The sequence below is a fragment of the Python bivittatus genome, unplaced genomic scaffold (genome assembly GCF_059951505.1).
Source record: "Python bivittatus isolate LINGU-HERP-01145 unplaced genomic scaffold, Pbiv_v1 ctg000020_np1212, whole genome shotgun sequence".
NCBI classification, from domain to species: Eukaryota; Metazoa; Chordata; class Lepidosauria; order Squamata; family Pythonidae; genus Python; species Python bivittatus.
In genome coordinates this window covers 47,556,053-47,572,490 of record NW_028277030.1, presented here as the reverse complement: position 1 = coordinate 47,572,490, position 16,438 = coordinate 47,556,053, and the positions used below count along the sequence as shown (strand labels likewise).

The following is a 16,438-nucleotide window of genomic DNA, read 5'->3' as shown; positions in this document are numbered from 1 at the left end:
TGATTTTTATAAACAGGGGATTATAAGGAATGAAAGATAATGAAGGTAACTCCTTACCTTGTTTTTGGCACATTATTAATATTAATATTTTCAAAGAAATAGGTTACACATGTATCCAAGAATTGTACATCAGAAAATGGAACACATTCCATTAATAACTTCTTTATAATAGAACCACGGAATACTTATCAAGACACAACATACATGATACTGACACAAGCCATTTCTCCACTAGTGATTTACACTGTCTTTACAGCATCAAACAGCCGTTGTTAGTGATATAAAACCTTGTCCTTATTACTGTTATTTTGGCATAATGAGGTCTAAATGGCTCTGGAAGATGCTGTCAATTGCTAGTAGGAAAATAAACATAGAAGAACACATAGTTTCTGATCTTGGTCCCTGCCACCATCCCTTTTTTGTTTAATTGATTCTAGAAGGAAGCTGAAACTTCTTAGATGCTGGACTGCATATTTTCTGGAGAGGAAGAAGGAAATATGCAATCCAGCATTTAAGTCTGTGACTTAGCCAGGGAATAAATCCTTAGATGAACGTAAGTACAAATCCAAAAGTTCCTAGATCAGGTGTGTGTGTGTGGACTCTGTTCACAGTCACTCATGCCCAAATCACCTCCAGATTGGACTATTGTAATGCACTCTACATGTGGCTGCCCTTGAAGCATATCTGGAAGCTTTAACTGGTGCAGAACGCAGCAGTGTGGGAAATTATGTGTGCTCCCAGAACAGCATGTCACACCTCTGCTCCATGAGCTGCACTGACTGCCAGTTTGCTTCTGGGTCCAATTCAAGGTGCTGGTACGAATGAAAGCAAATATGTGTAGCTCACGGTTGAACTGTGGAGTCCTTGGGGTTCTCTGAGCTTGGTTGTTTTCTTGCAAATATTTCATTACCTAGTACTGAAGATGTTACCTAGCTGGGTAACGAAATGTTTGCAAGAAAGCAACCAAGCTCAGAGAACCCCAAGGACTCAAGATGCTGGTTTTAACTTTTAAAGCCCTTCATAGCATGGGACCGGGTTACCTCAGGGACTGCTTCTCCCCGATTATATCTGCCCAACCCATTAGAACTGGCAGAGAAGGCATGTTGTGAGTACCATCTGCTAGGGACTTACACTTGACGGGTCCCAGGAGGTGGGCCTTCTCTGCCATGGCACCTGCCTTATGGAACATTCTCCCCCCTCCCAAAGTCAGGTTAGCTCCATCCCTGTTAATGTTCTGGAAGCTCCTAAAGAGCTGGCTATGTCATCAGGCCTGGGGATCCCAGGGAACCAGTGACATTCTAAGATGGCTCCCCTATTGTAGTTAATATTCACTCTTGTGGTTTGTATATTTTTATTTTTAATAATGATTGTTTTATATTTACGATTGTTTTTAGATATTTATTGTTTTACCTGATTGTTGTACACTGCCCAGAGTCCTTGTGAGATGGGTGGCTATATAAATTTGATAAATAAAATTTAATAAATAAAATAAACACATTTAGAAAAACAGACACGCACACCACAGAAGGGAATACAGTTGCCATGCTGGTTGAGGAAGAAAGTACCAGCAGCAGAAAAATGATTGTTCATTCTTACTGAAGGAAAGAAAACAAAGTCTCCACCATATTAAAATAACAAAATATACCACAATACAACCACATTCACAATAAAAGATGCTCCTATTTATTGACTACCGTAGATTTTTTTTTTTTCCAGCATAGCATGACCTGCTTTATTCTTCATGGAAACTGAGGAATTCAGTGTTCTTTTATTTCTGAAAGACCCCTTTTCCCTGCTGCCATTGGTGGAACTCTACCATAGCAGTATCTTGTCAGACCACGCCCCTTCCCCAGCAGATGTCCACACAGGTGAAGGCAATTACACTTCACCACAACACACAAGAAGACTCAATAAGCATTGTATTCTTGCCATATTCTTTACTATAGCCTCTTTCTAAGTTACATGCAAAAGACAAAACAGCTTCTTAGGAAAAGGAAAGCCTTACTTCAAGGAGACATCAAGAAGAATAGGAGTCAAGCTAGGCAGCAGAATCACAGAAAGTAGATGACTCCACTTTATTATACAGATCTCATACTACACGCACATCAGCTCACAGGTACATGCAATTAATTATTCCGTCCAAGTTGCTGACTTATCCTTGATTGTAAGAATGATATTACTTATTCTCAATCAAGATGTCGATAATTTACCAGGTCTTTCTCCTTGCTCCAATACCTTTGGGACTTATTTGGGATCACTTATTTCTTGTTCCACTGCAAATGTCGATGCCTTACCAATCAAATTTTGAATTTCTACTGATATGAATATATATTCTAGATAAAAGATCTTTCTCTCAGGAAAGAATGAGTTTCTTGTAAAAAAAACTGTTAGGTTTTAAATTGCCTAATTTAGAGAACATCTGTTTCCTCTTAGAATGACATCTAAGACCTTTTACATTCCAGAAAATGATTAAGATATGTCAAAAAATGCACATTAAATAGCTATTATAATCATACATCAAGGGGAAAAATAATTCACTTAACTGAGATAAACTTTTAAAATAATTCAAAAAGAAGTATAAACAATCACAAAGGAAAAAAGAGAAAAACCCTAACCCTGTACTGCAGGGATTTACTCCTCACCTACCCCAAGCCAAGGTGGGCCATCTCCCTCTAGAAAAATGTAAACAGAAAAATACTAAAAATTGCAACACTACCACTTCTTTTCTTCAGATGATTCTATAACAATAAACTTCTGTCCAACCATTGGATCAAAAAACTTCACACAGGAATCCAGGGATAATTAAAAAAAAATTATTGGAAAAAGAAAATAAATGAATCCATTTTTGTTTTGTCGCTAAATTAACTTTACTGAATAACTTCTGCTTCTAAACCATCTGTGTAGGCAGATATGAGAAAAATCATCTTCTTTCTAATATTTCATTCCAAAGATCCCACTTACCAAGATAAATGCAGGATATGAATCTGCACTATAGATCTCAAGAATCTCACAAAACAGGATTGGGGGTTTATACTGAATAGAAGCAGATGTCTGTACAATAAGCAGTTTCAATTTCTGGCTTGTATTCCAGCTTCAGTTTTAAAAAAAACCCTGACCTATATTTCTCCATAAGTGCAGTTACAAACTGATTTTGCTCAGCATTATAAGAAATACTTAAAAATCATACATTTCTAAGAACTAGGTCCTTTAACTGTGTAATAGCCTCTTGAATGTCTATATTTTTAAAACTGTTTCTAGTTCCATTATAGAATTCAAGCTGTCATCCTTGTTTTGTGTGAATCAATAATTAAGGTTTTTAATGCCACCATTTTCTGATCTAAGATATCAAATATCTACTTCATCTCTGAAAAGCACTGTTTCACAACATGCACCACAATTTTTATAAGTTCAATTTTTCTAGAAGGCTGTAATTGATGGGAAGGAGCTTCTAAAGTCAAGCAATTCCACATAGCTTTCTCAGTTACCTTTTCTAGTCAAAACAACTTCAGTCAAAGCTAAAGCTTTCTGCTGTTCTTCAGTTTGCTCAAGAAACTGCTTTCCCTCAGAAGGGGGGTGATCCTTGTTTTCTCTCTTTTCTCAACTTCAGGCCCATAATTTATCACCACAAAGCAGTATTATAAATGAAGAAAGACCAAAGGAGTTTTCCATTGACCAGATAAACTCTTAACCTGGGAAAGATCTAGTATCAGTTTATCACCCGGGTAATAGAAGTCCAAAGAAAGCCCAAACTAGAAGGTTCTTCTACAATACAAAACTTTGCCAAAGAAAATCAACCACACTGACACATTCGTACATAAGCACATTTCTATGTATTAGCTTCCCCCATTTTTACATGGGAGAGGTGGAGAAGAAAGCTGAGCTTTAAATAATAAAGGTATTATTATCTTGAATAAAAATATTCAAGAAAGGTGATATAAGAGTAGGAAGTAAAAAAAATAGAAATCAAGAATAGTGTCATTGGAACAGACTTTCTGTAAAAAGGCCTCAAAAGAATTCAGAACAGTACATTCTCATTCTCTCTTTTTAACAACGCCATTATTTTTAGAACATGGGGTAAAATATAATTAAAAACCTGAGTACCAGTCCAAGGCATATTTTACTCCTGTGGAGTCCTGGGTGCTCTCTGAGCTTGGTTGTTTGCTTGCAGATGTTTCATTACCCAACTAGGTAGCATCATCAGCATGAGTGTGGGGTTTGCTCCCTGTTTATATACAGTAGCTTGCCCTGCATAGGAATATTTTACTTCCTACGAAGCATGAGGCTTGCTCTCTTTCTCAAGTTATCTGATGCTTTTAATTGTACTTCAAGTACCCATTTGTTATACATCTTTTTACCTATGGAATATTGCTGCCCAGCTGGTGGAAAAGATTAAGATAGTGGACTGGAGATAGATGGCATGGCATTTCATTAGGAAATCTAGTATAAGATTTGGCTGCTCCCATAGATGAATGTATACCTCCTTTTCTGTATTGTTTGAAAAAAATGAGGTGGGATGTGATCATACTTACCATTCAAGGTCCTGTTTTCTTCAGTTACAGGGGGACAAATTTCTGTAAAGTATGCAAAAAAATACTGTAGTGATCACAGTAGAGAAAACCTCCCCCATTATGATACTATGTGCAAACATTCTGGGCAAAAAAAACAAAAAAACAAAAGCCTTACTCAAGAAAAAATAACCAAGAGTTGAATATTAAGCACACGAAATATCAGCCCTAAGAAATGTGAGCAAACTGAAGAGAAAGCTATTTCCAACTATATGTACTTTCTTGACAAATGCAATCATTTTAAGTACATGAAGTGTGAGTAGTGTTCATGCCCATAAAAAGTATACTAGTAGGATGCCATTTAGCTAATGACGAACATACCTGACATCTACTGGAGGATGCAAAAATCATGATAGCAAACTGAACTGCATTAACATCTTATGTTACAGTAATGGAAAAGTCTTAATGATTTACTCTGTGCCCCTATATGGTATCTGTGATGGTGCAGAAACACTGTCTGGTGGCTAAGATGAAGCAGTATTCATAGACAGTTTGCCGCACTGCAGCAACCATCACAAGAAATATCAACAGGATAGGGGTGCAAAAATATACATTTCATGAACCACACGTGCCGTGGGTCACAGCACCCTTTTGGAAGCCCCTAAGAGCCCCTTTCAGAGTAGATGAAGCCAAAATATATGGACTTTTCATCATTTGAGGGATGGGTGGCTCTGAGGAGGAGTGCAGCCTTACAAAGCCTTGCGCCATTGGAACTATCCTCCAACAAATCCAAATTCCCCAGGGCTAAAGCCACCAATTCATCTCTTTAATCTCCCCCCAAAATAAGCAAAAACAGGATTAAAATGTTCAACCACATCTACTCTGGTGACTTCCTTTTTCATAGAGTTCTTCTGTCTCTTGAAGAAAATGAAGTGCAGTCTTTTTTATCAACAGAGGGAGCTGTAACACTGGAAGAAAGTGTCTCAGTGCCACAGCACCCTCTAATGATTTTTTTTTAAAGCTGCAGCATTTTATATTTTCTATTACCAATAAGTAAAGAAAAATATTATTAAAAAAAAACTAAAGTAAAAAACAACAACTAAAAAGCAGTCTGTCAAATTTGGGTTGACTATATACCACATAAACCCCAGTACAGCCTATGAGTGTCAGAAGCGATGCATCCCTGCCTTAGAATCTGCCACGTTTCATGAATGCTTCAAAAGCTGCAAACTTTTTAGGATCAAAGGACTAAAGGATGTTTCTATCTAATTTCGAACAAAAATAACAGCAAAATATGGGAGGAGAGAGAACTATATAGGATGCTCTGAGTTCCTGAACAGCACAATATAAACATAACAAATAACAAATCGACATGAAGTTATTCTTTCCTGTCTTGTAAAATTATAACAACTGAGTCTTTTATGTGCTAGATATCTATTGGGTCTGTTTGTGTGTGTGTGTGTGTGTGTGTGTGTGTGTGTATATAAAAAATATTTAAAAATGTAAACATCTAAGACAAAAAACTCTCTAATAACTATTTAGTCTAAAGCAACCTTACTAATAGCTATAAACCAAATAGCTTACTTAACTAACTTCATACACCCAGATGGACTTCAGAGCTATGCTTTTCAACCACTAAAAAAAAAAAATCTCAGCATAAAAACCACCTTTTAAAATATTGGTAAATTTTGAGAACACTAGTGTTGACCAGTGTGGAACGCACTAATTCCTCCTAGCAGATAATACGGCATCCAAAGTCACAGATTTATGTAATTTATTTATTTTTCTGAAAGCTACTGTACCATGCTTATAATTCCTAATATTTTTTCTCAGATTTAGGGATGGAACAGCCAAATGAGGAAACCTGATTTTCAGGTATGAAAAATAATTCAATATGCACTTTTTAAAAAAGTTAATCGTATAAGCTGTTATTTCACAAAATATCAGGTTATTAATCCAAGCTAATTACAAATATTTAAACTGTTTGCACAGCTACTTTAAAGATATAAATCAAGACATGTTCCTTATTCAATCTAAGAGTTTGAAATGACGTTACAAGCAGCACAAATTGAGAATAAAACAAAAATGATCACACTTTCAAACATCCTACAGTACAGGATACTGTACAGTGTAGGATGACTAGTAGGCATAAAGGCAAGATTGCACAGAACTGCTTTGGAGCAAAGACCAGATGCAAAGCAAAACAATTAAAGGGAAAAGCAGCCAACAGCTGAAAAAAAAACCCCTATAATCACTCACAACTTGAGAATTGTCTAGGAAGCCTAGTCCCTAGTTGTTATTTTAATCACATAAAAGTTGGACAAAGCTGGTTTGTTTCAAGCTGTTTGTGTTGTTCTTGAAGTTCACCAAGTCATGATCGTGGCTCGGATGCAACTAGACAATTATTCTGCTAGGTTAGCATATAGATACTGCACTATCCAAAGAGCGTAAGCTACATACAACAATAACATTCAGTCTAGGAGGTTTCTATAAGTTGATTAGCCAATCAAATTTAAAGAAGACAAAGATGTTGACAGTATGAACACTTATCACGGGATAAGATATATAAACCTCATACACATTTTTTTCTGATTACTACTATATTGAGAGTTTGAGGCCAAAAAAGTTCCTAATTTTATATAATATTATATAATTATGAAACAACAAAAATTAAATATCTTAAGCCAGCAAAACCCTCCTCTGCTCTGTTCAAATGTTGCAAGTTAAACAACTGTTCATACAGATATGCAAGAAGTATTTCAGAACCATTCACTCTGCTAGAAAATCTAGGACTCATGCAATTAATTTGAAGTGAACTGTTATAAACACTAAGACATGGAATTGGCAGCAACACACACAAATTTATGCTTCAGCTATATGAAACCGTATGGGATTACTCAGAAAGTTGATTTTGAGGCACAGAACACATTGTACATATGCACCCATACTTATGTGCACTGTGGAATCTGTCCTTATTTTTTCTTTGCTGAGCCACAGCGACCAACTGAGGTAGTGTAGACACAACTCAGTTCTTTGCTGGGTTAAGGTAGAGTGATGCACTTCTGCAAAGATCACTTCACAGTTGCTACACGAAAAAGTCAGAGACATGGAGATTTTTTCGCTTTCCATATTCTCCCTAGGAATCAGCAAGTCATGGCTTCCCAATATAATAAAGGAACACATAGTAAGCCCATGCATAATATGCTAATTGTATAAAGATGAATTATCACTGAAGAAACTCATACTTTTCCAAAAGTTATAGTAATACTGCAGAACTTCATCCCTAACAATATCCTTCTCCATTCTAAACAGCAAAAAAACATTTTTATCTTTTAAAAGCTTTGACTTGATTAACTGCAACTTTATCATTGCATTGCTGTTTTATAATGCATGTTAGATTATCTATTATAAGTAATTTAGGGTTTATCATAAAAAATGAAAATCTAGTGGAATGCAAAATTAGCATACACTAGATTAATCCATTACCAGAAATAAATCAGATTGCAGGCATGAAATAATCTGAATAGTTTCATAGGAAAAATATTAAACTATAATATACAGCAAAATAGTAATACACTGCATAAATTGAGGTTAATGTACACATAGTTATTTAGCAGCAGTATTTTTCTCAATGAAGCATGTTATGTTTTACCTCTAGCAAATTTCTGCCAATTACTTGATTACCTTGTGGGTAAGAGTAGCAATACCTTGAACACAAATCACCATATATTCCTGGCCAGCGTTTAAAAAAATCCACTACAGAGTAGAAAACGGCATGCCTTCCAAATAATATCTTGGAGTGTTTATGTATGTTGATCCTTATATTTAAACTTAACATCATGTAATCTTCTTCATCAGAGATAAGCAACCTGGTCTCCTCTATATAGTTTAAACTAAAAAGTAAAAACATCCTCCAGTCAACTTCACCTCCTAGTAACTCTACAGACATATCCATACAGTTTTCCTGGCAATAGCACAGAAGCAGGCTTGCCGCTGTCTTCTTCCAGAATATTGTTTCCATTTCCCAGTCTATTCTATATATCTGAAACTCCCTTGTGACTAACCTAGTTTAGTTTCTACGCCCAGACAGGGTCAGCCAGATGCTACTGCTGTTGAGACATGTTATACATGACTACTTCCATAATTCTTGACTGAGGCCACTGAGCGCACCGTATGGAATGCAGAGTGTATACCTTTCAGAGAAGCCAAAGGTTTCAGTGCTATTCTTCCAATCAAGCATTCTTTCAGCATTGATTCATAGTTGACCCAGCGATGAACCTGCAAGGAAAAAAGCAAGCTTGTATTTGACAGTTATTCACTAATGATAACGTACTTCTAAACAACCGTAAAAATATACTAAATTCCATAAATTAAGCAACACTAATGTACCAAGTTGCTAAATGAACAAAAACAAAGGTAGCTCCTGAACTACAGTACTACATTGCCTATTCTATGCACTATTTCAAAGCAGGGATAGCGAAGTAAAGGAATAATGCATTTCCTCCTCAGATGAACTCTAAATACGTAATCCACTACTTCGAAACTAACTGTATGTTAACTACGCTGTGCATTTTGTTTTGTTTTTTTTCAAGAGAACTTCAGTTCACAAAATTCACTTTTATCTGAGGTGAATTTCTCCACAGATAGGGGTGTGTGTGTGTATGGGTGTGTGTGTAGAGGGAGAGGGAGAGAGAAAGATTGTGACCCACACTGGTTTTCTACTTCCTTTGCAGTGCTTTGAGTTTATGCTATAAACTAATCATTATCTCTTACAATGTAATGTTTTAACAAGATAAATTACAAAATAGCAGTTTCTTCTTCTTCAGGGAACAGAACACTTTAATGTACAGCAAAATATTTTGATAAATTGGACACGAACTACGCTGTTGCTACCTGATCAAATAAATCTGTGCCATCAGTTCCTGCAGCTTTCATTAACTCATCTTCTCCACCAGGGTGATATTCCATATACGGTGTTACATTATATACAAGCCCTAGAAAGCAAAAAACAAACTGATTAAAAATCCCATTTAAATCTGCAGAGTTTACTGAAAACTAAAGGTTGTATAGAATGGCATGTTTATTTTGAACATAGATTGAAACAATGAAACAAGTTATGCTTTGCTGGTTGCATTAGCTGTATTGAATAGCATAAAAAGCATTCATTCTAAAAATAGTTGTCAAAACATTTCATCCATGACAACGGGTGTCATGCAGGTACATAACCATAACCCTACTGTAGACAGGAAGGAGGAGAAAGTAACAAGCCATTATTTCTTAAAACCAGTGTTCCCAATTGAAACTGTGTCAATTTACTATTTATTTATTTTTAAAACTTATAAGCCACACTTGGTTTCAAGGCTCTACACACAGCCCAGGTAAAATGGAACTGTAATCTAATACACAAAAGAAAATATAGTCAGCAGCAATTACAATGACCTCCTAATGAAATAGCTGAGCCAGGAAACCAACAGTAGAAGATAACTTGGCAAAATATACCTGTTTCCCAGGAGGACATAAATGTAACTGATCATGGTCATACAATATTTGAAAAAGTTTGTTATATGTACCAGGAATGCCACCTAGTGTAAAATACTGATACTGCATATAAAAAGGCTTACATAAACATTATACATTATCTCTATGGTCAGCGTCATTTACTTTTGTGCCAACAAATGAATTTTATCACCTCCATCATAAAGCAGCATCAGAAAGTATTAATGTACTTCATGTCTCTGCATGTTAAAAAAAAGTTGCCAAATACATAAATGAACACAGGCAAAGCACCTTAATTTGATAATACTATGCAGAAACATTCCACTACCTAAAAATACATGATCCCCAAATGGAGAATATTCTCAACAGAAAAGAATATTTGTAGCTCAGGGTTGAACTGTGGAGTCCTTGGTGGTCTCTGAGCTTGGCTGTTTGCTTGCAGGCATTTCATTACCCAACCAGGTATCATCATCAGTGCAAGTGAGAGTGGGGTTTGCTCCCTATTTATATACAGTAGCTTACCCTGCCAGTCTTGGTGGGGCTGTGGTTTTCTCCATGGCAGTTCCTTGATTAGGGTATTGTTTTCTGCTTGACTGTTTGTCTGGTGTTAATCCATGCTTATCTGGGTGTTGACTGCTGGAGAGGATGTGTTCTGGACTTTTTGTTTCCTTCTTAGCTTTTTAATTGTCTCTTTTGAATGGCGTGTAACAGAGAATATTCCCGGATAATATTCTAAGCAATTAAATAAATGGTTGAAGAATTCAAGAAAGGCCAAGGAATTTCCACTGTACACTGTTACTTATTTAGGATATAATACTTCAACATCATATAGCTTCATCAGCGGCTTCTTCCTCATGGCAATAATCTACACAACATGCAGCCATCTCTGTATAAGTATCTTAATGATATTGTTATAAGTGCTGTAATTAATCCTGGAATTCAGATATTATTTGGTTGCATATTCTGCACAGAAGCTCCCTGGGTGACTCTGAACCCAACCTACCTCACAGAATTATTACTGGGAAAATAGGAAAAGGGAGCACTATGTGTGCCATTTATTGCCTCTGAGTGAAAGGCAGGGTCTCAGTCTAGTAAGTAAATAAATAATATCTGCCCTTCCTTCATCCAAAAAACATTTGTAAGGGATATTACCATCTCTTCTGTAACACTTACATTTTATATTTTATAGGGCATTAAGTGACATATGATCTAAGCCAGCCAGGCAAACATGTCAGAAGTCCAGCAACAAAAACAACAATGCCTAGGCTAGACTCAGTTTCTCAGAGAGGGAATTCAAAAGAAACAGAAAAAATATTGTTCGTGGAAAACAGAATGTCCATGAATTGCTTCAGACCACAAATACATCATGTTCCTTTTTTCATTAAAGCAGCTTGACTTTTTTCAAGCTTCTGCAAGAGCTTGAGAAAAATGTTGCTTTAAAAAGTCAACTTATTTAAAGTTAACAGAGTTCTTAAAGCAACATTGTCTGTTTTTACAGGCTAGTGCAGACCTGCCTCCACATTCAGGCTGTTTGGAGCTCTGCACTCACAAAGGACTGAATCACTTCAGAATCATTTTCAAAGTGCGCACAATCCTACAAAAACACATGTTATGAATACTTACAAACACAGAAATAAGTCTTCCAAATGATATCTAGTAGGATTATGCAGCAAATGATAAGAAAAGTTGTTTTATTAGCTATCCATAAAACGCAAGATTAAAAAGTTTCTATTCCTCATATTCTTCTCTGAAATTACTTGGCCCTGAGATTTACTATCCTATCTCAGTTATTAAGATATAGCGGAGAACAAACTATACCTATAAGAATTGGCAACAGAACAACCCACCTCTAATACATATCCAACAGTCATCCTTTTTATTATGTTTCACAAGCTCTTCTTCAGTAACTTCTAATAACCTTCCTTTTAGACCAGTTAGATCTTTTCCACTTTTGGTTAACCGTATCCAGTCCATAAGACTTCGACCGGATTTCAAAGGTACCTAAAAAGAGAGGAGAGCAAAAAGAACATTAGCAAAGTAAATGAAGGAGACTGAAGTCTTGTTGGACCACAAGTGGCCCATGGGCCGCCAGGGGTGGCCCACTAAGCAGCCTTGTGCAGCCCGCAGACATTTTTTTGAAAAATAATCCACTGCCACTAAATGTCACCATCACAAAAAAGGATCTGTTGCCAGGTTTTCACAGCCACTTCCACCTGAAGGACATGCTGCCAGCTCTAACACTGCTGCCTCTCCACTAGGCACTGAACAGCTGATCAGCAGGCCAATATTCCTTTGTGATCCACGATTATTTTTAAGATGTCACTCTGGCCCTTTCCCTTCTACAAGTTATACAGGCCCACTATATACTAAATACAATTTCTCCTTAGTTTTAATTTGCCACAAGAAAAGCTACACACAATCTCTGCAAAGCTAAACACAATAGCACAGAGCTAAGTTTATGAAGGACATCAAGACTATGGTGAAAAGATGAAGTAGTTATTTATAAAGTGCATATTCCACATCTTCATTTATTTACATAACACAATGTATAGTCTTTTTCCACAGAAACTGGAAATTACTGAATCCAAATAGAGGGAGCACTACATGTGCCACCTTGGGCTCCTGTACAAAAGCTGGGATATAAATCTAATCAATCAGTGAATCAATAAACACACTTACAGCTTTCCAGAAGCTGTTGAACTACAGCATCTAACACAACTAGCCATGGTAGCTGGAGCTACTGTTCAGCTACATATGGAAAATTAATAGCTCTCCATCACTGGGAAAGATAGCGAAGTAACAAATAAGGTGCAATTTAGGTAAATGTGGAAACTGAGGGTTGGTCAAAAAGTGCTGTTTTCAGAATATATAAGGTCACTTACATACAAGTAATTGCCTTAAAAAAGTCCTTTTGGTCTGTTTTTCTCAGTGTATGAACTTCAGTTCCTCTTATATGAAGCAACTGTGAAATTACTACAATGTTCCTGAAGCTCATATCACAGATATTTATTCATCAAACAATTGACACACAAAGCTAAATACTACATCAATTCAACTTTTCGGGGTAAGCAATATTACACAAGGGAGCAGAAACTGAGTAAGAAATAGTAAGATATTAAAGTGTGATCAAAGATATTAAAGGCATGATGTAAAAAACAAAAGGAAACCATTATTTGATCTTGCACTGTTCACTCCATTTTCCCAAAAGGGGCTTCCCGCATTTCCTGATCATCCTGCAAAGTGTGGTCACAAATGTGAGCCTGCTCTATCACAACTGCACCCTGGCTTATGAGCTCCTCCATAAGTCTCTGGGGAATGGAAGCAGCTGACAGATTGGTATAGCTGTCAGTCAAATTACAGAGACCTCATGTGCTCCACTACTCCACTTTCCAGACTTACGTGCAGATTGGATCAATGATTTGGCTTTGCAGTTTCATAATCATAGCAATCAATTAAGTCCACATTAATAAAGAGCATCTTTAAAGCTCATCTTCTCACATACAAAAACCAACTTGATGACACATAATCAGTCATGTTGCTTCTCCACTCACTTCCAAAATCTGTTTTTCATCTTTCCCCATCTCGCTTTAATTTGATCCAAGAATATCAAATCTCAGTCCTAACCATGTGAAATAATTAATTAGAAGCATTTCGGAAAGACAACCAGATATGGTTCTTGTAAATCAGGATTTGCAAAATACAGACTGTGTTCCAAAACAAGTCTAAATACCGGAACTTCCTTCTGTTTTACAAATGACTGATTACACAATTGGGAATACTGTATACCTCTGCTACCGACAAAACGTAGACATCATTAAGAAGCCAACATTAACTATAAAAATTTCTCTGCTTAATTCGCTAACACGATTTTTCCGTCGGACGATTCCTCCACGACAGGCAGAAATTAAACAGGTGTAACGTCTCCCGCTAGAAATCGCGCCACCTGGTGATTTACGATGCAAGAGCCCTGCTAAGTAACCGAAGAAGCGTCCTTCCTCGCTTCACCTCTACAAGCGCTGCTACGCAAAAGCACCCGACACCCCCAGCCGCTCGTGGGACACAGCAACCCCACCAGCTAGCGGGACTCCAAAACTCCTTCTCAGCCTCGTACCTTGCTGCGTCCCGCCAGGGCCACCCGCTGCTGTGAGGCGGGGGCAGGAAAAGACTGCGAAGGCACGTTCAACATCCTGCCGCTGCAATCAGACGGGAGGCCAACAATCCTCCTCCTCCCTGAACAGAAGCGGAGCCGGAGAGACTCTAAACCGCTTCCGGGTTCGGCCGCGTGAAAGCAGCCCCGGGAGGAGAAACGGGAAGGAGAGAAAGGAGAGTGCGCAGGCGCGTGCCAGGAGCACGCGCGAGCGCTTCTCGGTTGGGCGTGCGCTCGAATCTGGTCGTTTTGATTGACGTGGGGAAGAAGCGTCGGCGGCTGCGGGGACGAGCCCCGCTCGGTTTATTTCACGTTCCCGCCCCTCCTTGTTCCGTCTGCTTTCCTTAAGTGTGCTTCGGGTGGCTTTGAATGGAATAGGAAAATATCTTTACAATAAGATGAAATCATTTGCCCCCCTCCCCCGTCATCTTGAATGTTTTTAGTATTTATGTATAGGATTTGTTTTTACGGTTGATTTTTAATGGATTTATCAATTTTAATTATTTATGGGGTGTTTTTAATTAATTATTTAATTAATTAATTGTTTATGGGTTTTTGATTTTAATTGTGAGCCACCCAGAGTCACCCATTGGGGGAGATGGGCAGCATACAAATTTAATAATAAATAATTTTTTTTAAGCACTGTAACCATATACATTTCAGTCTTTGAGATCTGGGTCCGATTCCTTAATGTAGAGCCTGTCCTGAATATTGGCACGGAAGGAAATCTTAATAAATTCACTAAGGTTTAGAGCAGTGTTTCTCAACCTTGGGCGCTTGAAGATGGATGGACTTCAACTCCCAGAATTCCCCAGCCAGCCATGGGTCCACCCATCTTCAAGCGCCCAAGGTTGAGAAACACTGGTTTAGAGTATAATAGCTGCATGCTCATTTCAAAGCAGCAACAACAGACTATTGAAGTGACGCTGCCAAATACATTTGGTCCATTACTGTCATCCCAGGAAGTAGTAAGCTGAGAAGGATCACTTATTTCTGCTGCAACAGGTCAACGGCAAAAGTCAAGTCTCTATTATACTTCAGTCTTAGCACCGGTATTTGCACTGATGAAAAGCGGCGGGGGGGGTGGCGGCAACTGACACATACATAATGATATACTCGTGCAAATGCTGTGACTTATTTGCATCAGTAATGACACAAGTATGTAATTGTATTTTTGGGTATGCGGCCATTTCAGCATCATGGTTTGCCTTGGATGATAGTAATCTTTGAGAACTCATAAGAAAGACAGTTTGGTGTAATGGTTAAGGTACTAGGAGACTCTGAGTTCTAGCCTGTCATGTATGTATAAAAGTGGGATAAAAATCTAATAATAATTTTATGGGCAAGTCAGTGTAGTTTTCTTGACAACAATATGAAGTATTATTTCATTGCCTTTTTCAAGGATGTTGGTGGTCTCCTATGTGATCTGACCTAACTTAGCATTTGAAGATCAATTAAGAACTACTATGTGCTGCCACCAACCTACCATAAAATTATGTGCATAATATAAAAAGCCTTAGATGTCCTTTAAAGAGGAGACAGATACCTGCTAAACTGGGCAATATCAAACCGGATGCTGCTGTTTTAGAAGAAACTCATGCTTCCACAGAAAAAGGAACCATCTAGAGGATAGGAAACTCATGATCAAGTATATATTAATGAAAATTCAAAATCTGCTAGAGGTGTAGTAATTTTAATTAACACATGCTCAAAAGTTGTGGTAGAACAAGAAATAAGTAACCTGGAAGGATATTTTTTAATATTGGAGTTTAAGTTCCTTAATAAACATACTCCATTTATTAATGATTATGGCCCCACTAAGGCTATTTGGATGATTTTAAGTCTATAGTATGTATTTTTAATAATGAAAATTATGGTCAAAATTAGTAAAGAACCAAGTTCTCAAGAACTTGGAATACCTTATTAACAAATCAATGGTTAAGGGTTTTAAAGAATATGAAGTACAGTGGTACCTCTAGTTACGAACGCCCCTCCTTATGAATTTTTCAAGATGCGACCAGCTCCGGCCCCAAAAATTTACCTCTACTTACGAACCGGATCTGCGGCCATTTTCCCTGCTGCCACGCGGTCGTGGCTTCCAGTGGGCGAGATCGCGGTAGCAAGGAGACGTTTGGTGAGGCTTGTGGTGTGTTTTGTGGCGTTTGGAAGGTTTTTGTGGCGTTTGGAAGGTTTTTGAGGTTAAAAAATAAAATGCATATGTTTCAGAACTGTTTAGCCGTATTTACATTGAACCTTATGGGGGAAATTTACCTCGGGGTGCGACCAAATT

At 37.5% G+C, this 16,438-nt stretch overlaps 1 protein-coding gene across 3 annotated transcripts in view; it reads right to left on the bottom strand.

Annotated features, from left to right (window-relative positions):
• CYB5R4 (cytochrome b5 reductase 4) overlaps positions 1–14,298 on the bottom strand; it is a 34,196-nt gene extending 19,898 nt beyond the window's left edge. The window contains exons 1-6 of one of the 3 annotated variants that reach the window (XM_025163878.2): positions 14,113–14,298; positions 11,849–12,002; positions 9,399–9,499; positions 8,699–8,783; positions 4,530–4,571; positions 1,411–1,452 (exon numbers count right to left, since the gene is read on the bottom strand). In XM_025163878.2, the coding sequence (XP_025019646.1) occupies positions 1,411–1,452; positions 4,530–4,571; positions 8,699–8,783; positions 9,399–9,499; positions 11,849–12,002; positions 14,113–14,187 (499 nt within the window). In that variant the 5' untranslated portion in view covers positions 14,188–14,298. Of the gene's footprint in view, positions 1–1,410; positions 1,453–4,529; positions 4,572–8,698; positions 8,784–9,398; positions 9,500–10,523; positions 10,734–11,848; positions 12,003–14,112 lie in introns of those variants that run through there. The other 2 variants (XM_088138143.1, XM_007423874.4) reach the window with 2 other exon arrangements.
• Positions 14,299–16,438: the final 2,140 nt, after the last annotated feature.